We start from the raw sequence: 24,131 nt of genomic DNA on the forward strand, positions 1-24,131 counted from the left end.
GCATCAAGCGCCCGCTGGACAGCAGCCTCAGTTTCTGTCCTCCAGCGGCTCACATTAGGGCTGGGGGAGAAGCATGATCAGGGTTGGTGGGCTTCCTGGAGGAGGCAGCACTTGAAGTGAGGCCTGGAGGATGAAGTGGGCCTGGGCAGGGGTTCTTAAAAGCCAGCCTGGTGAAGGGGTGGGTGGGACAGGGTGGTCCGGGCTCTGCCTGATTCCCCCAGTACTTTTCTGGGTTGATACACTGTGCTCAGACCTCATTCGGAAGAAAGCTGGCACCAACAGAAAGGGATGGGGTTTTGAAAACCAGGTCCGCAGGCTGCGGGAGCCCTAGAAGGAGGCAGAATGAGAGTCTGGGAGCTCTCCCTAGGGGCGCCCTGGGAACCTGCGGGTGGGCAGGTGGGTGGGGGAACAGAGCAGCCTCGCAGGGCTCCACTCCCCACCCCATCCCGCAGGAGGAGAGGGGCGCCATTGCCAGAGCGAGGCACTTCCTGGAGTCCAGTGTGCCCTTGGCCGCCGACCCCTACAGCAGTGCCCTGACCACCTACGCGCTGACCCTGCTCCGCAGCCCAGCAGCCCCCGCAGCGCTGCGAAAACTCCGCAGCCTGGCCATCACGCAGAGTAGGTGGCTCCTGATCGCCACCCCAGAGGCCACCGTGGGGCCCGCCCACCGTGCATCTCCCTAAACGGTTCATGAACACACGCATGGAGCTAAGGAGGCACCCTTTGCTCAGTCCGTTTTGTTTGTTATTCGTTGTTGCATCTAGCGGCTCCATTTGATGAAGTGGCTTGAGCCCGTGTGTCATTTTTCTCCCTCGTGGAATAGGGGATAGCCCAGAGGGCAGTAGAGAACGCCCCAGGCTTCCTGGAGACCAACCCCCAGACAGGGTGCTGGGAGGCAGGGAGGGCCCCCCTGCCTTCCATCCCCGGGTGAACCTTGGGAAGGAAGCCGTTTCTGTCTGCAGGATGTTGGTCTCTCCACCCACAAAATGACTACTCACTGTGCTTGGGGAGCCCCAGTCGTGGAGACCTCTCAAACCAAGCCCCCTCCCGGCCCTCATCCCGCTACCCGCCCCCCACCTTCCCCAGCAGCTTTTCTGCCCATGATGTCACCTGAGAAATGCTTTCATTGCTAAGAAGAAAAACAAACAAACATTAAGCAGAATTCTGAAACTACCCGATTGGATGACAGTGTCTATTTAGGACTAACTGCTTGAGATCTGGGGCAGGGAGCACGGATTTCTCTGTGGTCCGAGGGCCTTTTACATCACACACGAACTCAGAATCCTTGGAGCCTTACCAGGTAGCAAGCGGCTTCCTCGGTCCCGAGTGGGGATGGCTGGAGCCGCATCAGGGACCCGTCAGGAGGGAGGCCACCGATGTCTTCCAGGGGTACAGGAGAGACTGGGTCCGTCATGTAGTTGCAGATCTGAGACAGCCCCAAGGCCCTTCCTGTCCCAGCCATCTGCCCCTGGCACCCTACTCCCCTGGGGTCCACCCCCCACCCCCGCCACGTCTCTCCTCGAGACCCATATGCACTGACACTCACTGCGGGATGCCAGGCTGAACACTTAATTGGGTTGTGGCCCCTGACCTGTCCTGGCCCTGCAGATGGGGTCACCCACTGGAGCCTGACGGGTTCCCGGGACGTGGACAAGGATGCATTCCTGAGCTTCAGCGATGGGGTCTCTCAGTCAGGTACTGGCCCCCTGCTTTGGGTGCTGGGTGCTGGGTCCCACCATTGGAAGGGCCCCAGCCAGCCTTGTCCATCGCAGTGGTCTCCGCTGAGGTGGAAATGACGGCCTATGCCCTGCTGACCTACACCCTCCTGGGTGACGTGGCCACGGCCCTGCCCGTGGTGAAGTGGCTGTCCCAGCAGCGGAACGCGCTCGGGGGCTTCTCCTCTACTCAGGTGAGTTGAGCAGGGCCAAGAGGAAGGGGCTCAGGTCCCGGCGGGGTCGCTGAGGCCCAGGCTCAGGGCTCACAGTTCGCCAGGAAGCCACTACGTGCTTCAAGTCCCAAGGCGGCTCCTGGAGATGAGGAGTCCAAGAGAAGGCAGGGGGTGGGGCCTGAGGGACAGATGCACCCGGCTTTGGGACAGGGACCCAGCCTCTGCTTCTGTGGGGATGCCCACCTGTTATCAGGGCCCCCAGGCCATGGGTGTCTGTCTGCAGCAGAATCATTCTCCATTCCACCCACGTGGGTCTCCGGCCTTCAGAGACGGTGCATGGTGCCCCCCCGTTTGGGCCAGACCTCTGGGGATGGGGGCGGGGAGCAGGGAGGGACACTGCTGGCTGACCCATTCCTGGGGCTGACAGCACCTCCTGCTGTGTCCCCAGGACACTTGTGTGGCTCTGCAGGCCTTGGCAGACTATGCCATCTTGTCATATGCCGGCAGCGTCAACCTCACCGTCTCCCTGGCTTCTACCAACCTGGACTACCAGGAAACTTTCGAACTGCACGGGGCCAACCAGAAGCTTCTGCAGACCGCGGCGGTGTGTATTCCTGGACCAGGGTTTGGGGGGCAGTGCTGGCGGCCCCTCCCCCCTGCCTGCCACACCCCCTTGTGTGTCTGCAGAGGGTGTCACGGCGTCTTCTCTCTTCAGATCCCCAGCCTCCCCACGGGGCTGTTCGTGAGCGCCAAGGGCGAAGGCTGCTGCCTGATGCAGGTGGGGCTTCAGGGAGGGAGATGGGGCACTCGCTGGGGCTTCTGGAACCTGGGGACGCCCCGAGGGGCAGGCTGGGAGCTCCACGCTCAGTGGTGGGCCAGGCTGAGTGGGATGGATGTGTGTGGCTGAGAGAGACCCCAGGACAGACTGTCTGACCCCTGTCATGCAGCCCAGCCTGACCAAGGCAGGTGGCCATGCATTCTCTCGAGTGTGGGTCCCCCCCCCCACAAGAAAATCCATTTGCTCCTCAATCCGGTGGTCTCTGACCATACGCAGATGCCCTCCCCCGCGCCCAGGGTTTGCCCAGTGCTTCAAATCTGTTCTCCCTGCTGCTGTCGGAACCAGGATGTGCCCCCCTCCCCCGGACCCAGCCTGCCCCCTCTACAGCCGCTTGGTCACCAGGCCCTGGAATTTAGCTGCACTCTGGGCTGGGTCAGCCCAGCCTGCGGGCTCCGGCTGGTGGTCAGAGGGCAAGTCTGCCTGGAGACCCTGAAAACCTCAGCTTCCCCATGTCTAAAATGGGAGCCCAGACGACACAGCGGAGAGGTGGGAGAGGCCTGGAGGCCGTTGGACCTGGGCTTGACATGTGTGAAAATGGGGTGACGGTCATATCTGCACCCCCTTGGGCACTTGCAGGGCTAAACGAAGTAACAGTTGTCCCCACATCTGCCATTCATGCCACTTTTGTCATCGTTCTGGCCATGGCCCTGCCTCTCCCCTCCCCCAACCCCAGGTTCCCTAAGCTTCGGTCCTCCCACACCGCCCCCCCCCCCCCAGATTGATGTCACCTACAATGTGCCAGACCCGGTGGCCAAACCAGCCTTCCAGCTGCTCGTGAGCCTCCGGGAGCCCGAGGCTGAGCAGCGGCGGACCCCCGCTCCCGCCTCCTCGGCCGATGATGACGACCCAGCAGCCGACCAGCATCACCAGGAGTATCAGGTGACCCTGGAGGTGTGCACCAGGTAAGGCCACCTCCCCGCGGCCAACACTCCTGCCTGGGCCTCAGAGGAGGGCCGTATCAGAGGAAGACAGCTCCTCCCGGGCCCAGGGTGCTGAGCAGGTGCTCAGGGTTGGTGTTTTGCGTCAGTCTGAGCCTGCGGATTGTGATGCTATCAGCTGGCATGCCTGGGGCACGCACCTGCTCCCTACTACATTTCCCACTGCTGTGGCCGGACCAGCCCTTGTGGCTTTTGTTACAGTTGCAAGATACCCTCAGCAACAACTCTCAGGGAACTTTGAGGGACAAGATTCATGACTTATTGGTCCTGGAAGTTACACAGCATTCCTGGGGCCAGACAGCAAGGTCACAGGTACAGAGAGAAAAAGTATGCACCTGGGGCTCTGCCTTGACTGGGGTAGAGGGAGGGGATCTAAGGTTTTGCCAGTCCATTCTCATATTTTTTTTTTTTTAATTTTTTTTTCAACGTTTTTTATTTATTTTTGGGACAGAGAGAGACAGAGCATGAACGGGGGAGGGGCAGAGAGAGAGGGAGACACAGAATCGGAAACAGGCTCCAGGCTCCGAGCCATCAGCCCAGAGCCTGACGCGGGGCTCGAACTCACGGACCGCGAGATCGTGACCTGGCTGAAGTCGGACGCTTAACCGACTGCGCCACCCAGGCGCCCCTCATTCTCATATTTTTAATGTCTGTTGATTTATTTTGAGAGAGCACGCATGTGAACAAGTAGGGAAAGGGCAGAGAGAAAGCGAGGGGCGGAGGGAGAGGGAGAGAGAGAATCCCAAGCTGGCTCCGTGCTGTCAGAGCAGAGCCCGACGCGGGGCTCGAACTCACAACCGTGAGATCGTCCTAACCCGAGCCGAAATCAAGAGTCGGACACTTCAGCCCCGTCAGTCCACTCTTCTTTTGGCGAATTTAAAATTAAGGGTGGGAGTCAGGGAGCAGGAAGGGAAAAGCAGGTTAGTTGCCTCGGCTGCCCAGGGTTTTCTAAAAGGGGAACTTCCTGTGCGTGGGGCGCCTGCCTCCTTGTCTAGCTCTTGAATCTAGTAGCTGTGTCAAACAGCTGGCGGTGCGTTTATCTGAGATGGATATCTCTGACGTGGATGCTTTTGCAAGCAAATGCTTAATGTCAGGCACGTAACACTGCAGATGGCTTTTGAATGAGAGAAGGAAACAGAAGCTTCCGAATGGATGCAGCAGACCCCAGTGACAGGTGAGGCAGGTGGCCCAGGTGGGGACAGCTGTTTGTGGCCCCTGCCCGACTCACCAGAGCCTCAGGCCTCTCAGTTTCCTGAGGGTGACCCCAGGACCAGGTCACAGGGGTCCTCAGCGGGGGCACGGGCAGCTGCCTGCAGAGGATGCTCGTTGCCATGGTGACAATATGGGAGCCCAAAGGTGGATGGTTGCCATGGCATCCAAAGCCCACTGGGGCTGCCAAGGCCACTCTCCCATGACCCTCAATCTGCCATCAGCTGGGGTAGGGGGAGCAGGAAGCAGGCAGACTGGCCCAACTCTGGCCCCATTAGGCCTGCTGGGGACATGCCTGGGCTCCCATGGCCCTATGTAGCTGGGGACATCTCTGTTCCTCTCTCGGATGTATGTGTGCCATCCAGATATGGGCTTACTCAGGCCTCACCCCAACAGGAAGCCTCCCCATCCTCCCCAGGGGCTGCGGCCACCATGGCCCCTTGGGCCCAGAGTCTACCGGTTCCCCTCTGAATATCAGTCACCTTCCTTGTCACCAGCACGTGGCACTGGGAGGGCCTGACACGTAGCAGGCCCCAGAGGTCAATTGGGCCTACCCCATGTCACAGAAGGGGAAACTGAGGACAAGCACTGGGGAGTGACTGGGTATCCCCAGTCACCTGGGCTCCCATGGCCCCACGGAAACTGCTTCCTGTGCTGGGGACACAGCACGGGGTTCGGGGCAAGCACAACCCAGAGTCAGTAGACCTGGGTCAGGCCCAGAACCCTCGGCAGGGCCCTCTCCTTATGATCTTAGGGTCTCGACTGTGAAACGGGCTGACCAGTGACCTGTGTTTGTACAAATGGGCCACCCAGCCAGGCCTGGGGCGGGTTCGCCCAGGACTTCAGGCGTGGGGATTGTGGCGGGGGGCACAGAGGGGGCCACGAATTCCACCGTGGGGCTTGAGCTCGAGGGCCTGCATCTCTCCTCTCGTTGGAAGGTGGCTGCATGCGGGGTCCTCCAATATGGCTGTCCTGGACGTGCCCTTGCTCTCAGGCTTCCGGGTGGACATAGAGAGCCTAGAGCAGGTGAGGTGGTGCTGGAAGGCGGAAGCCGGGCGGGGTCTCTAGCTGGCCACCCTGACCAGGTTGCAAATTCCCAGCTCTTTTTTTTTTTTTTGGCCTCTCCGGGCAAAGTTGGTGCTTTTGGGCTGGTCACCTGCTGAGGGGCAGGTGGGGAGGGGTGGGATCCAGGTGGTGGAGGAGGGATTCAGCAAATATGGGTGTGTTTTAGGGACAACATGGGGTGCCGTAGGATACCCTCCGCCCTCGTTCTCCGGAGACCTACCACTACCCTCAAACTCAAGAGAGACGAGCCCCATGCCCCCTTTTGTGCGAGGGAGGCACAAAAATGGGGGTGCTGTCTTGCCCGAGGCCGGAGGAGGCCTGCAGTGTAGGGAGGATGGAGAAGGAAAGGCAGGGGGTGGGGGCGATCAGGGAGGCTGGGAAGAGGCAGGGTAAGGAGAAGGACCAGCACAGAAGCCTTGGTTTTATGGATCAAACACGAATTCCCAGGCTGGAGGGTGTTACATGTTGTAGATGAGGTAAAAGCAGGTGGCAGGGCCCAGCTGGGCACCTCGGGTTGCCCTGGGCTGGGGCTGGATCAAGGGAGGCTGCAGGAAGGGGAGGGAAGGCGGGAGCTCGGAGTACCTTCTCCTGGGTTCACGGGTCACACTGACCTCCATCCCCTGGGCCCGGTCCGTGGCGACTTGCCGGACAACCATAGGCAAGCCCCCCAGCCTCTGGGGCCTCGGCTTCCTTCCGGAACTGGCCCACCTCCCACTGAGCAGCGGAGGCCCCACGGAGACCGGGGAGGAAGCAAGCACTGGGGACAGGGGCTGGGTGGACCCTGACCTCTGGCTTCCTCGCCAGCTGCTCTCTGACAAGCATTTCACGCTGAAGAGGTACGAGGTGGCTGGACGCAGAGTCCTCTTCTACTTTGATGAGGTACCGGCAGTGGGGTGGGGGCGGGGCAGGGGTGGAGGCTCCGACCGCACCCCAATTAGCGAGGGCAGAGCTGTCCTGGCCCAGTGTGGTTCCTGCAGCCATCTCCTACCATGAGAAAGAAACGAGGGCAATAATAAATCCAGGCAGAGCTGGCACAGCTGGTGGCCTTGTGCCCCAGCCAGCTCAGCTCACGTTGGTGGGAAAAGTTGGGAGGGATGTGGAACGGTATTCAGGCATAGAAAGGAACGGAGCACGGGTGCATGTGGATGAACCTGGAAAACATACTGGATGGAAGAAGCCAGACACGAAAAGGCTTCGTAGTGTATGATCTCATGCGCATGAAATGTCCAGAACAGGTGAATCCATAGAGACAAAAAGCGGGTTAGCGGATGCCAGGGGCTAGGGGAGGGGAGAGTGAAAGACCGGCAGAGATGTTTTTCCAGGTAGGATGGAAGGACCCAGAGAATTGAGTGGAATCAGGTTCCTGTGTTTCACACACACCCCTGGGTACCCCCCCGCCCCCCACAAATCGGCCAGTTCTGGGCGCATGCTTTGAGGCAGAGCGGAGCCTAGTGGCCCCAGCCAGGCCTGAGCCCGTCCGCTAACCCCGCAGATCCCCAGCCGGTGCCTGACCTGCGTGCGGTTCCGGGCGCTCCGTGAACATGTAGTGGGCAGGACGTCCGCGCTGCCTGTCTCTGTGTACGACTACTACGAGCCTGGTAGGCCCGCGCCCGCCCGCGCCCCCAGCTCAGTTCCTCGCCTTGTCACCCATCATTTCGTCACTCTTTGCCTCCCGCGTCCCGCAGCCTTTGAAGCCACGCGTTTCTACAATGTCAGCGCGCGCAGTCCACTTGCCCAGGAGCTGTGCGCGGGGCCCGCGTGCAACGAGGTGGAGCGCGCCCCGGCTCAGGGCCCCGGTGAGTGCGCGGGGCCACTGCCACCCCGACCGTCCTTTTGGAGCTCAGATCAGAGCGGGGAAGGGGGTCTCCAGGCAGAGGGGGACCGCTTGGTAAAGGCAGGAGAAGAGGGCAAGGTCAAGGGTGAACATTGTGGGGGCGGGGCCGAGCAGAAGGTCGGTGGGCAGCGAGGAGGGGCGGGGCCGAGCGGGGTGCAGGTGAAGGCGGGAAGGGGCGGGGCCCGAATGGGGTGTGGGCGGTCAGCGGAAAGGGGCGGGGCCGAGCGGGGTGCAGATGAAAGTGGGAAGGGGCGGGGCCGAACGGGGTGTGGGCGGGCAGCGGAAAGGGGCGGGGCCGAGCGGGGTGTGGATGAAAGTGGGAAGGGGCGGGGCCGAACGGGGTGTGGGCGGGCAGCGGAAAGGGGCGGGGCCGAGCGGGGTGCGGATGAAAGTGGGAGGGGGCGGGGCCGAGCGGGGTGTGGGCGGTCAGCGGAAAGGGGCGGGGCCGAGCGGGGATGGAGGGCGCCCAAAGCAGAACCCGTACCTCTCTTCCTCCACAAAATAAAGGCGTAGCGACTGCAGGGCCCGGGCCATGAACTCAGAGAGTGGCCGCAGCAAAGTGTTGGGCGGGGCTGGAAGGGGTCCTTCAGGGCCTTTTTCTTTATTTTTCAAACATCTTGAAATGGGTTTAGATTGCTTCCGTTGATAAAATTTTGTTTTCGTAAGTAGTAAGCAAACACTTGAATGAAATTCTACCAAGTCAGGGCTCAGGGACTCCTAGTAACTGTCGGGCCCCAGGCCCCACCCGGTGGAAGGTAGTCCCTGCCCCCGGGGACTTTTCCCTCACTCCAGGCCCGGTGGGAAGCGCAGACTAGGTGGGGATTGGGGTCCCCCAGTCCCTGCCGACTTCTCCTCGCCCCCAGGCTGGTCCCCAGGCGAGCCGGGTCCTGCGGCTGCCCCGGAGGAGGGGGCGAAGATTACGCGCTGTGGCTGTCCCCGCGACTGTACCGCCCGCGGGGACCCTGTCTGCGGCTCTGATGGCATCGTCTACACCAGCGCCTGCCACCTGCAGGAGGCCGCCTGCCTAGGCCGCGCGAGATTGGAGCCCGCGCCCCCTGGCCACTGTGTCCTCGGTGAGGACCCACTCTGGATCCAGCCTCTGGGACCCCACCTCTCCCTGCATATAAATAGTGCATCACCCTATCTTTTTCATTACCTCCTCCTCCTCTCCATCACCTCCTCCTCCCCATCTCCACCTCCCCACTCCCCCCACCCCCTTGTAGCATCACTCTCTCCTCTTCCTTCCTTTTTTCTTCCGTTTCTCCCACCACTCCTTCCTGAATCTCACAGTCCTGGATTCTCTGTCCCTGATCCCCACAGCTTTCCCCACAACGGTGGTCCCTGCATCTCTCCTCCAGTCTCTGTCTCTCTGTCTTTGGACTCGAGACCATCACCCTCTGTTCCTCAGGCGTTGTGTCCTCCCCGCCCCCCGCCTCTGGTTCCGTGTATCTGGGTTTCTGGGTCTCCTCAATCTTGCTGAGTCTCTCCTCACTCCCACCCGAAGCTTGCGCCTTTCTGCATCTACCCATCTGTGATCTCTGTGTCCTCTTCCCCCACCCTTGTGACCTCCCACCTCCTGGCCCATATCTCTCCTCTGCAAGGTCTCTCTGGGCTGTCATCCAAACCCCTCCCCCCCCCGCCTCCAGTGCCTTCCTACTGACTGAGTGCCCCTTCCTTTCAGAGCAGCTGACACCAGCCTCTGCGTCATACAGTTATGACTATGACCCAGCCCCCCTGGACGCTGGGCGTGTGGCAGCTGCTCATGGCCATGAAGTGATAGACTTGGAGGGGGAGGCGGAGGACAGGTGAGAGCTGGACCCCCCCAACTCCCTCCCCTCACTTGCCCTGGACCTAGCGGGAAGGAGAGTGACTCATCGAGGGGTCCGCCTGCAGGTTTCCAGGAACGAAATGGGGGATCCGTTCTCTCCTGACCCCTCTCCCCACAGTCTACCCAATACACATTAGGGAATAGCCTGTATGAGCCTGGTGAGGCTGAGTCCTCCCAAGGACTGGACCCCAGGACAGGCCTGTCCATGAGGCCCACTGGGACTCTCTGTTAAAGAAAGAAATTATTCACGATGCTTGTTAAAGATGGGAATGGGGGGCACCGGGGTGGCTCAGTCGGTTAAGTGTCCGACTTCGGCTCAGGTCATGATCTCACCGTCAGTGAGTTCGAGCCCCGCGTCAGGCTCTGTGCTGACAGCTCCGAGCCTGGGGCCTGTTTCAGATCCTGTGTCTCCCTCTCTCTCTGACCCTCCCCCATTCATGCTGTGTCTCTCTCTGTCTCAAAAATAAAAAAAAAACATTAAAAAAAAAAAAAAAAGATGGGAAGGAAGATTTTATTCAAGGGAGAGAACTTGAATGTGAGATAGGTAGCGGGACGATGCAGGGGGGTCTTGCAGTGGAGAGGAAGACCGGACCCAGCTCTACAAGAAAAAGGGGATTTGTAGCCAAGGACCAGGATGGGGGGCAGTGGACGGAGAATTACGAACAGGAAACATCGGGATGAAGGGGGGATTCTGGCGGGACCCACCTAACAGTATTTCCGCTAAAGGCAGGCCCGGGTATCAGACTGCGCCCCAGGGGTGATGGGGAGGAAGAGGCCCATTAGATATCGAGAGTGATCAGATATGGGGGGTGGGGGAGGATTCCAGCTTAAGCTAACGTAGCAGGGTTCTTGCCACAATTGGACAGTGCTGAGATGAACACAGAAGCCCAGAAGTTGAGGCCCAGCTGAAAAAGAGTTTGGTCAGAGAATCTTCATCACTCCAGGGAAGGGAGGAGGAAGTGGGTGAGGCTGGGAAGGGGCGCTGGGCAGACTTCCTGGAGGAGGCGAATCTTTTGGTTCTAAGTTAACAGCAGGCTCCAGAGGTGTAAGCCACAGGTCGATTTTATCGGCTCAGCTATGTGCCAGCTCCCAGGGGTTGCTGAGCACCGTCAGGCCTGAGGCTGTGTCTGCCTGAGCCCCGGGTCTCTCCACTATACATCAGTGGCACTGGCTGGTTTCCACTCCCACTCAGCAAACCCAGTGGGAATGCTTGTCCTTGGGCACCCACCAAAGTCTGGGAGGCTCGGGGTGGGGGTGGGGAGCGTCATCCCACACCAGGCCCTGGGGCTTAGTCCGAGTGCATTTAATACAATCGTTGATAGGTCTGCTGGGCTTTTATGGCTGCTGTTTCAATACGTGTTCTGTTTTGTTCTCCACGTGCCTCCCTTTGGGTTTACTGAATATTTTTGGAGGCTTCCATTTGGATTCCGCTCTTCCTATTTTAGCATTCTTTTTTTTTTTTTTTAAATCTTTTTTGTTTATTTTTGAGAGGGAGAGAGAGAGAGAACGTGGGGTAGGGGCAGAGAGAGGGGGAGAAAGGCTCCATGGTGACACAGTGCAGAGCCCGATGCAGAGCTCGAACTCACAATCGGTGAGATCATGACCTGAGCCGAAATCCAGGTTCAGACACTTAACCGACTGAGGTGCTTAACCAGGCACCCCAGCATCACTTTTTACTCGTAGCTTCGGGAATTATCATACATCCTTAAATTTGTTTTTTTAATGTTTATTTTTGAGAGACAGAGAGAGGACAGAGCCGTAAGGGGGGAGGGGCAGAGAGGGAGACACAGAATCCCAAGCAGGCTCCAGGCTGCGAGCCATCAGCACAGAGCCCGACGCGGGGCTCGAACTCACAAACCGCGAGATCGTGACCTGAGCCGAAGTCGGACGCTTAACCGATTGAGCCTCCCAGGCGCCCCTAGCATTACTTTTTACTCGTAGCTCCGGGGATTACAATATACGTCCTTAAACTTTTCGGTTTACTTGGTGAGAGTTCCGGACTGCTTCACCAAAAACATAGCAACTTTGAAGCCATTTCTGTCCATGTGTGATCCTCACCCGCCCCTCATGTTGTAGTTGTCCTGTGCCTGGCTTTAAACTCTCCCAAGCATTGCCCACCCTTCCCTCCTGTATCTGCTAGCTGTCTCCAGTGCCCGCCCAGAGGTTGGCTTTTGTTTTTCTTTGGTTCGGGTGGGGGTGGGGGGGTGGGGGAGAGAGGTAGTTATTAAACTTCTAAATTTGAGGTAATCCTAGTTTCCCATGCGGTTGTCAGAGATAACACAGAGACCTCTCAGGTGCCCTTCACCCAGTCCCGCCTGCGGTGACATCCGGCAGATGAGTCTGAAGACAGTGTCATACCAGGAGATTGACGTCCATACCTCCTGTGTTCATAAGTCACCACTTTGGCAATTGAGCCTGTGCTATTTCCCCGCACATAGGTTTGTGTCATCACCCCCATAGTCGATACAGAGCAGCTTCCCTTTCATAGTGACGCCCACCTGGCCCCTGTCTGTAGTCTGTCGCTTCGGGGATGCTGTGTAAATGGAATCCTGTTGAGGTTGGCTTTTCTCACTCAGCAGAGTTCCCTTGCCATCCGCCCACGTTGCTGCGTGTAGCGGGAGTGAACAACCTGTCCCATCACCGTGACCCGGTGGGGGTGGACAGGGTCCTGAGGGGCCGGGCCAGACCATGGGCCCCCCAACCCCTCTCTAGGGACGATGCACCTGCCCCAGTGGGCAGAAGCGGCCAGGCTGAGCCGTGACGTGGAGGCAGGTTCTGCCAAGGGGACCTGGCAGCCCACGGTGTCTTTCTCTTTTTCTCTCTTCAGTCAGAGTGGCTTCTCTTCCTGACGCTCTGAGCAGGAGGACTTGATCTGGCTGCGTGCTATCACTGCCCGGTCGCTGGAAGGGGGCCACTGATGGGAGAGCTCCCGTGACTCTCTGGTGGGCTGGCGGACCCCACCCCAGGTGACCCCAGCCTCCGAATGAACCTGATAAACAGAACACAGAGACCTGCCTCCATGGATGACGGGCCTCCCCCCAGCCCTCCCTCAATCGGAGGGTCGGCCTCTATCCCCCCACCTCCTCAGCTGCACCTGGGGCTGGGTACCCTCCCTCCTCAGGCCAGAGCAGCTCATGCTCCCCCAGAGGAGACGCTCCTCGGAAGGACCCGTGGCCAAAGGCCTGTGTCGGAGGGGACACGATGACATTTAGCCCAAATCAGGGACACAAAAAACACCCATCCCCTCATCACCAACTTCGAAGTGAAACAGCCCGCCTTTCTCCGAAATCGCAAAGCTGTGGCCCTCTTTGGGGCACCTGGGCCGCTGAGCCCCTGGACCTAGACCCCAAATGGTCCCATAACTGTTACAGTCCCCACACACACCCCCTGTCTCACCCCAGGGGTCCCTGAATGTTCCGTCTTGACGGCCTGCCAGCCCCTGAGGGCAAGCCAATGGCTCTGACCGAGGCACCTTCAGCTTCCTGCCTCCAGGGCTAGGTCGACTTCTCATCTCGGGGCCTCACCACCGCCTACTCCCCCCACCCCCGGACTCCTGATCGTGGGGACTGCCCTCTCCCAGCTGCACGACCAGACCTGCCTTCCCTGGGGGACCCTCCCAACTGTCATCAGATTCCTCTTTGTAACCCGCAGGGGATGCCTTGTCTCTGTTTCCTCCCGCGCACTGTCTCCCCACCCCCTTGCGGTGGTATTTATTTCAGCCCACGCTGCTCATCTCTGACCCCCACCAGGGACAGCACAGAGACCCTGAGGGTGCTGCCTGGCCAGTGGGTCCCCGTCTTGCAGCACCGGCCACTTCCCCTGCCCGTTCCTCCCACTCCCAGCCTACAAGGGACGGTTCCTGGGCCCTGGGCCCCTTTCCCGGTGGAGGCAGCTGGTGTAATAAAAGCTCATTTCCAGAGTCACGGGCTTTGGCCTCCGGGGGGCAGCACTGAGGACTGGAGCCCCAGATCCCTAGTTCCCTAGTCGACGGGCCCAGCCTTTCAGAGCAGGATGGGGGAGGAACGTTTCAGACTCCTGCCCCCCAACCTAATGGTAGATTCCTGTGCATTTCTAAGACATTCTACCAGTGCAGAGAGGTCCCAGGTACCCTTCCGCAGCGCAGCATATTGGAAAATTCCTACGTCATCAACCAGGCTATTGACGTGGATGTGCTTCACTAATCTTACGCTTCCCCGGGTTCCTGTGCACGTGAATGTGTCCTGGGGCTGCCTGCCCTCTGGCTCATTCTTCCCCAGACCAGAGACAATATGGGCCCCGGTGGGGAGCCCCGGTTTGGCCCCCACTTCCCTCTGCCTTGGGGAGCTTGCTTACCCCCAGACGCAGTGCCCCGTGCTGCTCTCTGGGAGGCAATGGCCGTCCTTCCCCATGTGGTGCCCTCCTCTAAGTCTGTTCAGAACGGCTCAGGCCCGGGGCCAACAGCTGGGAGTGGGGGGGGTCACAGGGCTACAGCCCTCACCCCCCAGGCCCACACTATCCACCTTCCAGTCACCTGCGCATCTGATCCTGGAGTCGTGGGGGACATTAGCATCAAGAAGGGGTACTTTGGGGTAAAGGGAAGGGGCGCCATCTGGCAGCGACAGTAGGAGACTTGAGTCCTGTGGATCCTGAGGAGTGGAATGGGGGCCTCCACGGTGATTATTCAGGAGACCCCACCCCCAAACCCTGGAGCCCATGCCAGAGCTCGACCGGGGGCTTTTAGGAAGGAGGATTGCCCACCAGCCTCCTGGCGGGGGGGGGGGGGGGGGTCCCACAGCAGGTGCAGGACAGCATTGGCCTTGCCTCCTCGGCCCCACCTTGGACAAGGTGGCGGGGGGGGGGGGGGCTGGCCGGGCCTGGGAATATTCATTAAACCCCTGTATTCGTTTCCTGGGGTTGCTGTAGCCAAATACCACAAAACAGGTGACTTAAAACGGTAGAACTTTATTCTCTGACGGTTCCGGAGGCCAGAAGTTTGAGACGCGGGCGTGGCCAGGGTTGGCTTCTTCTGGGTTCTTCTGGGGGCTCCACGGGAGAGTGACTCAGGCTGCTGTCCCGGCCTCTGTGGCCTCTGTCGGTCGTGGGGCTCCTTGGCTGTGGCTACGTCCCCCCAGTGTCTGTCCTCGTGGTTGTATGGCCTTCTTCCCTGTGTGTATCTTTGCCCTCTTCTATTTATTTTCATTTTTTATTTTGATTTATTTGAGAGAGAGCAAGTGCGAGTGGGGGAGAGGGGCAGAGGGAGAGAGAGAGAAAGAGAGAATCTTGAGCAGGCTGCACACTCAGTGTAGAGCCTGACGCAGGGCTCCATCCCGTGACCCGGGGATCACGACCTGAGCCAAAATCGAGTCGGCCGCTCAGCCGACCGAGCCACCCAGGCACCCCCCCCACCCCGTCCCCTTCTTGCAAGGACACCAGGCCCACCAGATGACTATTTCCAAACAAGCTCACCTTCAGAGGTTCCCAGTGCGTGTGAACCGGGAGGGGCCCCCGGTTCGACCCCGTGCGCCCCCCCCCCATCTGACCCACCTTCCAAGGGGCCATCACACGAGCGAGGTGGACCGGGTGCCGGTGCCCGGGGTGTCCCCCTCCCTGGAGGCAGTCGAGGCGCCTGGAGCCCAGCAGAGCAGCCCCTCCCGCACCTTGTCCCTGAACTCGGCAGACACGTAGTAGTAGACGAAGGGGTCCACGCAGCTGTTGAGGGTGCTGAGCGCCAGGCTGGGCACGTAGGCGGCATACAGGTTCCCCCAGGCGTCCGGGCCGGGGTCCGAGTAGTGCAACAGCAGCAGCGCGTTGCTGGGCACGAAGAAGGCCACGGCCGAGGCCAGCACCAGCGCCGTCAGCCTCCGCGCGGGCCTGTAGCGCCGGCCGCCGGCCGCCAGCGTGCACAGCGTGGCCCCGTAGCTCAGCAGCATGGCCAGCACGGGCAGGAAGCAGCCGAGCACGGCCAGGCAGATGAAGACGGGCCGCCAGTAGGAGGCCTGAGCGCCCACGGGCAGCACGTCGTGGCACAGCACGCGGTCCGAGTGCGGCAGGCGGAAGGTCTGCCGCTGCAGCGCCAGGGGCAGCGCCACGGCGAAGGCCACCAGCCAGGCCACGGCGCAGAGCCCGGTGGCCAGGCGCCAGCCCCGCAGGGTGAGGGCCCGGAGCGGGTGCACCACGCCGAGGTAGCGGTCCAGGCTGATGGCGGCCAGCAGGAGCACGGAGCCGTACATGTGGCCGTACAGCCCGGCCGTGCTCAGGCGGCAGGCGGCCTCGCCGAAGGGCCAGTGCTGGTCCCGCAGGTGGTAGGCGACGCGCAGGGGCAGCGTGAAGGCCAGCAGGAGGTCGGCGACCGCCAGGTTCATCAGCAGCACGGTGGAGGGCAGCCGCGGCACCCGTGTGGCCAGCACCCACAGCGCCAGGCCGTTGGCGGGGAGCCCGACCAGCAGAGTCAGCCCGTAGAGAGCGGGCACCAGCCTCGTGGGCACCCAGCCCAGCAGCAGCGCCCGAGAGCCGTCCGGGACCTCCACCTCGTCGCTGCTGTTGGCCCAGGGCCGGCCGGGGAAGCTGCGCAGTTTGGGCGGGAGAGGGGTCCCCTCCCGGGGCCCGGGCGGGGGCCCCGGTGTGTCGGCTGCGGGGGGGAAGGGGACGAGAGGCGTTGAGAGTCTAACCGCCACCCCCACTCCCCACCGCCCGGCCGGTGGTGCGGCTCCCGAGGGGGCCGGAGTCCAGGCCCCGGCTCTCAGGAGCCCCCAGCTCGGTGGGTCAGAGCCGGACACAGACGCCCCCGGCCCCGTGTGGGCCCAGGGCTGGGCTGGAGGCCCCTCTCCACCCCCACCCGCCACCTATTTCCCCCTCATCGACTCTAGGCCTGCCCCCGGTCCCAAGACGGGGCCCACGGTCGCTCACCATCACCTGCCCCCGTGCTCCCCAACTCGTCGTAAGTGAGGTGGGTCTGAGTGCCATCTTCCAGGCTGAACCCCAGCACCAGGGGCCACAGCAGCAGAAGTAGGCACATGCTCCGAGACGACACCGGCTGCTCTGGGCTGCGGCCGGCTGAGCTCGGGCTTCCTGCCCAGCTGGACCCCCCCCACCCCCAGCTTCCTGAGTGCCAGTGGAGGAGTGGACAGGGCCTGGTGAGATAAACCAGCCCCTGCCCCCACAAGCCCACGGCAGGCTCCCGGCGTGGCCCGAGGAGTCCCGGTGGCTGGGGTCACTCAGTGATGCACAGGTGCCTCATGGGGTCCAGGTGCTGGGCCGGCGGGACGGGGGGGAGGAGGCTCCAGGCTGCAGTCCCCGCCCCCTCAGCACCCGTTGGGCCCAGAAAGCCTCTGTGGGCCAAGTGGCCGCTTCCCGCCGTCTAGTCACATCTGCAGCCACCGTTCCCACGACGGCCCTCTGGGTCGCATCCCCAGTTGAGGGCTCTTGGCCCTTCCTGAAGCGCCCCCACCCCTCACCTCCTGTCTGTGGCTGGCTGGCCCAGAGCCCTGCCTCCCCAGGTCAGAGGTCGGAGCAGGTGAGTGATTCTCCTCTCCTCCAAGCACCCCAAGTCCTCGGTGGGGGCTGCCCTGCTTGTTGCTGCCTCACTCACACCCCTGCACTGTCCCCTGGGCGGGCGGGCACCAAGTGAGGTGCGGAGAGGGGAAGGCACTCTGTGAGTCTGGGGTCTGCTGAGGGTGTCTGAGGGGGTCTTGGTCCTCAGCCTGGACCCACGATGCTGACCACGTGCTACCCTGGGGTGCCTGCTTCTGGGAGGTGCCCATCCCTGGCTCTCGAAGCCCCTTCTGCTCCCGTCCTGGCTCCACCTTCAGCCCGGGGCCCCTGAGGATGGTCGTGGCCATATCTGAGCCTGAGAGTGGTGGCCGGGCCAGCCCAGGAGAGAGGGCCCCCCAACCACCCCCACCCCGCTCTGGCCCCTCCACGTCCCTGCACGGAGATGGGGGCCCACTGTGCAGATGAAGATACTCAGAGGGGCTCAGAGGGGAGGGTAGTCCTCTCTTCTACACACAACCCCCCCCGCCCCCAGATGTCCCTCTAGGGAGAGGCCTCGACCATCGTGCCCTGGGGAGCTCCGCACTGGGGGTTCTTGACCTGTGTGGTCAGGGTCGGGCCACAGTGGCGGCAGGGGGGTGTGGTCTGAGAGCAGGGGGACCCTGAGGGGCGGTGGGGGTCAAGGGAGACGAACTAGGAGTGGGAGAAGGAGTGCGATGTGGCCGTGTTCTGGTGTGGCGAGCCTTAATCTAGCCACACACTTGAGGTCTCAGGGACCAACCAGGAAGTGACTGAGCAGTCTTGGACAGAGTCAGTGCAGCTGAGGGTGAGATGCTGAGGTCCCTGCCCCCAGCCCGGGGAGGGTTGGGGGGACCGAGGCCTGGAGAGTTCCCCCTGGGACAGGGTCTCAGCCAGGAGTCTCTTCCATTTCCAAGCTTTTCCCACCGGTACCGGTGACAAATTCAGCCCCATGCCTACGTCTCTTGGCAACTCATGACCCGTGTCACTCTCAGGGCGCAGGGAAACCCGGATGAGGACCCCCAGTGGCCCTGCAGGAGCAGAGCAGCGAGCCCGTATGGGGGGAGGCTGGGGGCTGGCAGCTGGGCGACTCTGGGGCAGGGCCGAGCCCCCAAGGGGGGAGGTTTGTGTCTGGACATTGAAGGCAGGCACACATGTGCAGGAAGCGAGTGGCCCTACGGGGTGTTCCCAGCAGCACGGAGGCGGGGAGGCCCATCACGGGAAAAACCTGGTGCCAGCAGAAGGGGGCAGACCCCCCCCCCACCCCCCGACACAGAAGGTGCAGGACCACCTACCACGGCGAGGCACTTTCTGGGTGGGGTTGGGGGGCGGGGCTGGGGCAGCTGCCTTTGGGGAGAAGGATTTGGGTGCCGACTTTCCCCCTTGTGCTTTTTTGTACTGTTGGAATCTTCTCTATCCTCTGTCCCTTTCCATAAAAACATTTTTGAACAATGTTCATTTTTGAGAGTGTGCACGAGTGGGGGAGGGGCAGAGAAAGCGGGGGGACAGAGGATCTGAAGCGGGCTCAGCGCTGACAGCGGAAAAACATTTTTAAAAAGGCGGAACAGCAGCTTGAAAAAGGAAGGAAAATCTGACCCAAGCTACGCTACCATGGGGGTGGACCTCGAGGACACTGTCACTCATGCCGAGTGAGATAAGCCAGGCACGAAAGCATAAATACTGCGTGATCCCACTGATAGGAGGTCCCTCAAGTGGTCAGATTCATAAAGACAGGAAGTAGGAGCGTGAGTGCCAGGGGCTGGGGGAGGAGGACGGGGAGCCAGTGGTTAATGGGGACAGAGTTCCATTTTGGAAGACGAAGGGTCCTGGAGATGGGTGGTGGGGCTGGTGGCCCAAAGCCCCTCAGCTGGACACGTACCATGGCTAACTTTTGTGCGTATTTTAAATACAATGAAAAACTGATTTAAAATGGTGGGGGGGGGGGCGGGGGGAAAGCAGTCAGATCCGAGTCGGCAGCTGGTCCTGGATTTCTTCAGCCTCCAGCCCCGCCTGGACCCCCAGGAGCCCCCAGAGCCTGTCCTGGCCAGGCTCACGGTCTCTAGTGGAAGCTGGAGGTCAGTGCATCTCCTGACCAGTTAAGAGATGCCTCGGGTCGTCCCAATACGACGCTTCTCGGGTACCATCTTTGTGCAGATTGTGATTTCTTTACGTTGTGCTTTGGAGGCAGGTGGGCGCCCACCTGAAAAGCAGCTTGCTTTTCAGAACAATCGGCCTCCTTCTCGGCCAGGACGTCAGGGGTAAAGTGCTGCTTAGACCTTGCAAAATAGCCAGTGAGACAAACACCTCATTAATGACAGAATAAATAAGAGAAGAAATGTTCACGAGGCCCCATGGGACCCCCGCCCCCCACCTCCCTAAGCATCACACGCCTGCTCCCTCCACCACTGCTCCCTCCACGACGACGACGCTGGGGAAGGGAGGGCAGCCTACGAGCCACTCCCCAGACGTGAAGGATTTAGGGAGGGGGGTGCAGGGTGGTTAGGACGCAGGGCTGGCTGTTCCTTACTGTGGCATAACCAGCTGCTGCGGACACAGTGGCTTGGAATAACGGGTCCTTCCGTGGGTGAGGAGTCCGGGCACGGTGGGCTGGTTCCCTGCCCAGGGCCCCACCAGGCTGCAGGCTAGGTAGGTGTCCCCAGGGTCGGGTCCGTCCACATCAGTACGGGTCGTGCCCCCTTCCCAACGGGGCCAGCAGAAGACCCTCTCCGCTTTCTCCTTCGGGAGCCTGATCACAGCCAGAGGCCCCTCCCACTCCTGGGGCCGGGTGCCCGGCCCGGAAGATGCCACGGCTTGCACCCCAGGACCTGCCCCCCCCTCCCCCCGTCAGGACGCCCCTCCCAGAGCTTCTGACCGGATGGCCGGTCTATGGGCACAGAGGGCCCTGGATTCTGGGCTCGAGGCAGGAGGAATCTGGGACAGTAACAAGCCTCGCTCACCCAACTCCCCGGGAGCCCTGGCTCTCTGGAGGGGGAGTCGTGCAGCACCAGGGGCGTTGATGTGTGTGGGGGGTACCCATGGGCAGAGGGGGCCCCTGGAAGGTACCAACGGCCACTCGGGGAGGCTGGGGACACCACCTGGGAGAGGACTGGTCAGGTGGGCAGCGCGGACTTAGCTCGGAACTGAGAGGTGAGGCCTGGCAGTGGGCACTGAGGGGGAGGGGAGGGGAAACACCCCTCGCTGGCTCGCCCGGCGGGTGGAGGAAGCTCAGCGCGAACACCACTGTCTTTAAATTAGGTTTCCCCCGCACCACGCTGAAGGCAACACCTCTCCTTTCTACGGACTACGAAAACTGAGTTGGGAACGAACTCTGAGTTCCAGAAAACTCAGGGCGGGGAGACACCCACGGAGTGGGGGCGGGGCGCAGATCAGGACCTTCCTGCGGAGGCGGTGTCGGGGAGGGTTCCGCACTTGGTGTTTGGGAACCACTGGAGCACAGGTGCAGACGCCCCCTGTGGGTTCGCTGACAAGAAATGACTGAGGGCGTCTCACAGATTTAGGTCAATATTTAATATTTAACTTTAATGTGCAAATAAATAGAAAAGGAAAACTACATTCAAAACAGCTGCAAAGGAAGTACAAGCCCCAGAAGAGAAATTCTTCAAAAACAGAAGAGACGCTCCCTAGAAGCATGCAGGGTGGGGCTCGGTGGGGTCTGGCCCGCACCCCAGGCCCACGCAGAGGCACGGAAGGGGCCGCGGGCTCCCGGGGAGGATGGCTGCCGAGAGGGTCTGGTTCAGGAATTCCTAAAGTTCCCTTCTTACAAAAAACAAGGATGTGGACAAAGTGCCTGGCACGCTCGAGCAAACACGGGCTGGGAGACCCTGGGCAGACACACCGGCCTTGGACTCGCCCAGGCCCCGAGTCAGAGGCTTTGCAAACCTTGAGTTCCACAGGTAACTTCTAGAAACACATCTCCACTTCCCAGAACGGCGGATTTGGCACAGCGCAGGTTTAGGGGGTGAGGGCTGCCGCCGGGCAGAAACGAGGCCGCAAGGAGACGGTTCCGGGCCCCCGTTGGTTGATCCCACTCTGATGGTGCCGGGAGCCCGGCCAGGGCTCCTCACGGTGCAAGGATTTTAAAGAGCTGGTCCCCAGCCCGAACCGCTCAGCATTCGCGGCCCAGAAGGCCTTGGACGCCTCTGCAGGACGGCTGCCTCAGCCCCTCGCGCCCACACCCTCTCCCGGAGGTGGCCGCAGGTAGGGCGGCAGCGTTAAGGGCACAACTGCAGAATTCCACGAGGGCTCTACTGCCCAAGAAACGGTGGGACGCGGCTGACTGCATAAGTTACAACCACTAAGAGAGCTTATGAATAAATACGTGTGTGCATATATATATTTCTAGAAGGGCCATCCTAGGTACACGACCGCACCCCAGGTGTGGGGCCACGTGAGCCCGGCGGGAGTTGCAGGCTGAGCCCCTCCTCTCAAGAGCCCGCAGTGTGGCCACCAGGACAACACAGGGTCTGGAGTCTCATTTTTTCCAGACTGGGTTCTTCCAGACAGTTCTGGTGCCGCCTGCCCACTCCGCATCTTGATGTCAAAGCAGGATCTCAACGGTTTGGCTGAAAGGGCCCTTCCTGGTCTCAGAGTGACCAAGGACCCCAAGCCTCAGCCGGGCCGAGCCCGTGCCCAAACTATCAGATGCAGGCATGGCCCAGCTTAGGAAGTTTCCAGAAGTTCTCAGAACCACTCAGGAAGGACATGCTTTTCAAGCAGGTCCGCCCAGGCCCAACTCCTTCGATGCTGGGGTCTCCTGAACGCCGACTCCCTCCCCCCCCCAACACGCCCAGCACGGTTCATCGCTGACTCTCCCAGACGGCCGTAGGGACAAAGGACCGGAGGTGCCCCCCCGCCCGGGGATTTGGCACGTGTGATGGAAGGCGGTCCAGCAGGTGCATCAGCGCAATCACTTGCTCCCTGGCCGGCGTGTCGATCTTCCCCCTTCCAGCAGGGACTGAGCCCCCAGAGTTCGGGTGCAGGAAGGGTTCGGGTTTGGCACAGAACGGGCCCCAAGGAAGCAGGGGAGCCAGAGGGACGGCAGCTCGGGGCCACGAGCTAGCACAACCCCGCCCTTCTCCGGAGCTCGTGGCCTGTAGCAGCAAGGCTGAGGGACGCTCGGCCCCCTCAGGTCGTTGATCAGAGTGCCCCCGAGGGACACCCGGGCCGAGGGAGTGGCCGCGCCGAGCCGCGGGGTCACGGCGCCCACGCAGCGAGTCAGGGGGAGGCGGGGCGGCGGCTGTACTGCACTCGGTAGCGGGTCACGGGCAGGCCGTGCACGTGCGCCGTCTCACACAGCGTCTTGCAGGGGACCATGTCCTCGTCCTCCTCGCCCATCAGCCAGTCCTGCACCAGGCCGGCCGCCTCCACCGTCACGTTGTCCTCCAGCCAGCGGCCGTGCCACTCCTCGAAGTGCCGGTGGTGCCGCAGCAGAACCAGGGGCTGCACCTGCGCGAGGAGGCGGGGAGGGCGGTCAGCCGCGGGCCGGGTCTCGGGGGCCCCGGCACCCCCCGGACGGCCACGGGCCGCGCCCCAGGGTCCCCGGCTGTGGGCGGGGGCGGAGGGGGCACCTGCTTGGCCCGGCAGAGGGTCCCGCGGCGGTACATGTAGTCCTCGGAGTTGACGATGAACATCATCTTGTGGGTGCTGAGCTTGAAGCGGCAGTCCACGTTGCAGGCGCTCTCCACCCCAACCAGCCGCTTCCAGGAGGTCTTGGCCTCGCCGCGCAGGGCGCGCACCTGCTCACACTGCCACCTGCGGAACTTCTTGAGGTTCCTGGAGGCGAGAGGAGGACGCGCAGGCTGGGAGCCCCTCACGACCCGCAGGCATCGGGAGACGCCGACCTCCCAGGAGTCGGAGAGAGGCAAACTGAAGCTCCGAAAGACACCCCCCCGGGCCCCGCCCCCCCCCCCCCTCCCCGAACCCTTCCGTGCGGTGAAAAGTAAAAGCCGGTCGGGCCCTGGTGCTGATGGCGGCGGGAGGGGCTGCCCGGGGCCCGCGGGAGGGAACCGCGTCCCGAGGGCCTCTCACCTCTGCAGGAACACGGGCTTCAGGAGGAAGCCCTCGGTGGGCGAGCTGGACGCCCCCTCGGTCCCCACGTACTGCTCCACGTACCGAGCCAGGTGCTGCGGGGAGAGGGAGGCGGGCCCGTGTCACTGGAGGCACAGACCTCTGTCACCGGACACCCGGAGCTCAGGGGCGCTCAGGGACTTCGTTCCCGCCCCGCAAAGCTTTAGGAGGAAGGCAGCTCCCGGGGAGCCTGACGCGTGACGGAAAGCGCCAGACGGCAGCTGTGGATAAAGCACTCGTGTAGAGCCAGGAATTAGACGCTCGTGGCATCTCACGCTTACATGGGTAAATCCCTGCCGGGTAATATCCCCGCCGTATCCGTCATGTGGCAAGCTCGCATGGGTGACGGGGCCCTCACGCAGAGGACAGGGGGGTCTGGGGAGCAGGAACGACATCAAGACACGAGCAGCAGGGCAAGGGGATGAGCAGGGGCCACAGGTCGGGGGTGGGCACGGCCTGCAGTGTCCAAGTGACCCTTTATCTGCTCCCACCCTGTGAGAGCCAGAGGCTCCTCCGGACTCAGGCCTTCTGGAGGCAACTTCTGGAAGGGGCCGGGTGTGCAGTCCCCACCCTGCGGGGAGGCCTGAAGCGTGCAGGGCGGGGTGCTGTGAGGATGCTTCCCCGCCCCCCCCCCCCCCCCCCGCCGGCCGTGGTGCTGGTGAAGGAGGCACCGCGTGCAGCTCGGAGCGTGGGCCCGGGGATCCAGCTCTCCGGCCCTCGTGCTTGGGAATGAAGGGTCACACGCCACGGGGTCTGAGCGAGCATGTGGGCCGCGGGCCCGAGGGGGACCTGCCACGGTGTCTGCAGCAAGTGGAAGAGCCAGGAGCAGGGTTTCTGGGGAGGGCCGGCTCCCGACGGCACGTGTGCTGACCATCCCCTCCGAGGCTTCCAAGGACAGCGTTCAGGCCGCATGGTGGGGCTTCTCCGGGCGGGCCTTCCGCAGCCTGTGCTCGGCCAGC

At 61.8% G+C, this 24,131-nt stretch overlaps 3 protein-coding genes across 9 annotated transcripts in view; 1 reads left to right on the forward strand and 2 right to left on the reverse strand.

Annotated features, from left to right (window-relative positions):
- Window positions 1–13,519, forward strand: part of CPAMD8 (C3 and PZP like alpha-2-macroglobulin domain containing 8) — an 83,256-nt gene extending 69,737 nt beyond the window's left edge. For 3 of the 5 annotated variants that reach the window (XR_009261048.1, XR_009261050.1, XR_009261047.1), the window contains 14 exons: window positions 453–618; window positions 1,609–1,695; window positions 1,773–1,909; window positions 2,337–2,492; window positions 2,604–2,666; window positions 3,444–3,628; window positions 5,812–5,899; window positions 6,743–6,817; window positions 7,431–7,536; window positions 7,624–7,734; window positions 8,636–8,845; window positions 9,454–9,577; window positions 11,873–12,038; window positions 12,428–13,519. Coding sequence is in view for 1 of the 5 variants with exons in the window: in XM_058727548.1 (XP_058583531.1) it covers window positions 453–618; window positions 1,609–1,695; window positions 1,773–1,909; window positions 2,337–2,492; window positions 2,604–2,666; window positions 3,444–3,628; window positions 5,812–5,899; window positions 6,743–6,817; window positions 7,431–7,536; window positions 7,624–7,734; window positions 8,636–8,845; window positions 9,454–9,577; window positions 12,428–12,449 (1,530 nt within the window). In the remaining 4 variants the exon portion in view is untranslated. The remainder of the gene's footprint in view (window positions 1–452; window positions 619–1,608; window positions 1,696–1,772; window positions 1,910–2,336; window positions 2,493–2,603; window positions 2,667–3,443; window positions 3,629–5,811; window positions 5,900–6,742; window positions 6,818–7,430; window positions 7,537–7,623; window positions 7,735–8,635; window positions 8,846–9,453; window positions 9,578–11,872; window positions 12,039–12,427) is intronic. The other 2 variants (XR_009261049.1, XM_058727548.1) reach the window with 2 other exon arrangements.
- Window positions 13,520–14,524: 1,005 nt separating this feature from the next.
- On the reverse strand, window positions 14,525–16,762 carry F2RL3 (F2R like thrombin or trypsin receptor 3). Of its 2 annotated transcripts, none has more exons than XM_058727549.1 (3): window positions 16,486–16,761; window positions 15,237–16,207; window positions 14,525–14,765 (listed from the first exon to the last, which is right to left on the reverse strand). In XM_058727549.1, the coding sequence occupies exons 1-3, from the start codon at window positions 16,592–16,594 to the stop codon at window positions 14,640–14,642; spliced, it is 1,206 nt and encodes a 401-aa protein (XP_058583532.1). In that variant the 5' UTR covers window positions 16,595–16,761; the 3' UTR covers window positions 14,525–14,639. The 2 variants fall into 2 exon arrangements, with proteins under 2 accessions (XP_058583532.1, XP_058583533.1); XM_058727550.1 differs by having other exon boundaries at window positions 14,629–14,765; window positions 15,124–16,207; window positions 16,486–16,762.
- Window positions 16,763–20,595: 3,833 nt separating this feature from the next.
- SIN3B (SIN3 transcription regulator family member B) overlaps window positions 20,596–24,131 on the reverse strand; it is a 38,034-nt gene continuing 34,498 nt past the window's right edge. For both annotated transcript variants that reach the window (XM_058727552.1, XM_058727551.1), the window contains 3 exons: window positions 23,134–23,228; window positions 22,674–22,878; window positions 20,596–22,551 (listed from right to left, as the gene is read on the reverse strand). In XM_058727552.1, the coding sequence (XP_058583535.1) occupies window positions 22,321–22,551; window positions 22,674–22,878; window positions 23,134–23,228 (531 nt within the window). In that variant the 3' untranslated portion in view covers window positions 20,596–22,320. The remainder of the gene's footprint in view (window positions 22,552–22,673; window positions 22,879–23,133; window positions 23,229–24,131) is intronic.

The sequence above is a fragment of the Neofelis nebulosa genome, chromosome 4 (genome assembly GCF_028018385.1).
Source record: "Neofelis nebulosa isolate mNeoNeb1 chromosome 4, mNeoNeb1.pri, whole genome shotgun sequence".
Classification (NCBI taxonomy): domain Eukaryota; kingdom Metazoa; phylum Chordata; class Mammalia; order Carnivora; family Felidae; genus Neofelis; species Neofelis nebulosa.

What these genes read in the sequence shown, in the direction of transcription:
- F2RL3 (XM_058727549.1), bottom strand. Translation starts at nt 16,594, where the DNA reads ATGTGCCTACTTCTGCTGCTGTGGCCCCTGGTGCTGGGGTTCAGCCTG. An exon ending in GAGCACGGGGGCAGGTGATG is followed by an intron (nt 16,208 to 16,485) that starts GTGAGCGACCGT and finishes TCCCCCCCGCAG; the next exon opens with CCGACACACCGGGGCCCCCG. An exon ending in CTGCCGAGTTCAGGGACAAG is followed by an intron (nt 14,766 to 15,236) that starts GTGCGGGAGGGG and finishes GAAAATAAATAG; the next exon opens with AAGAGGGCAAAGATACACAC.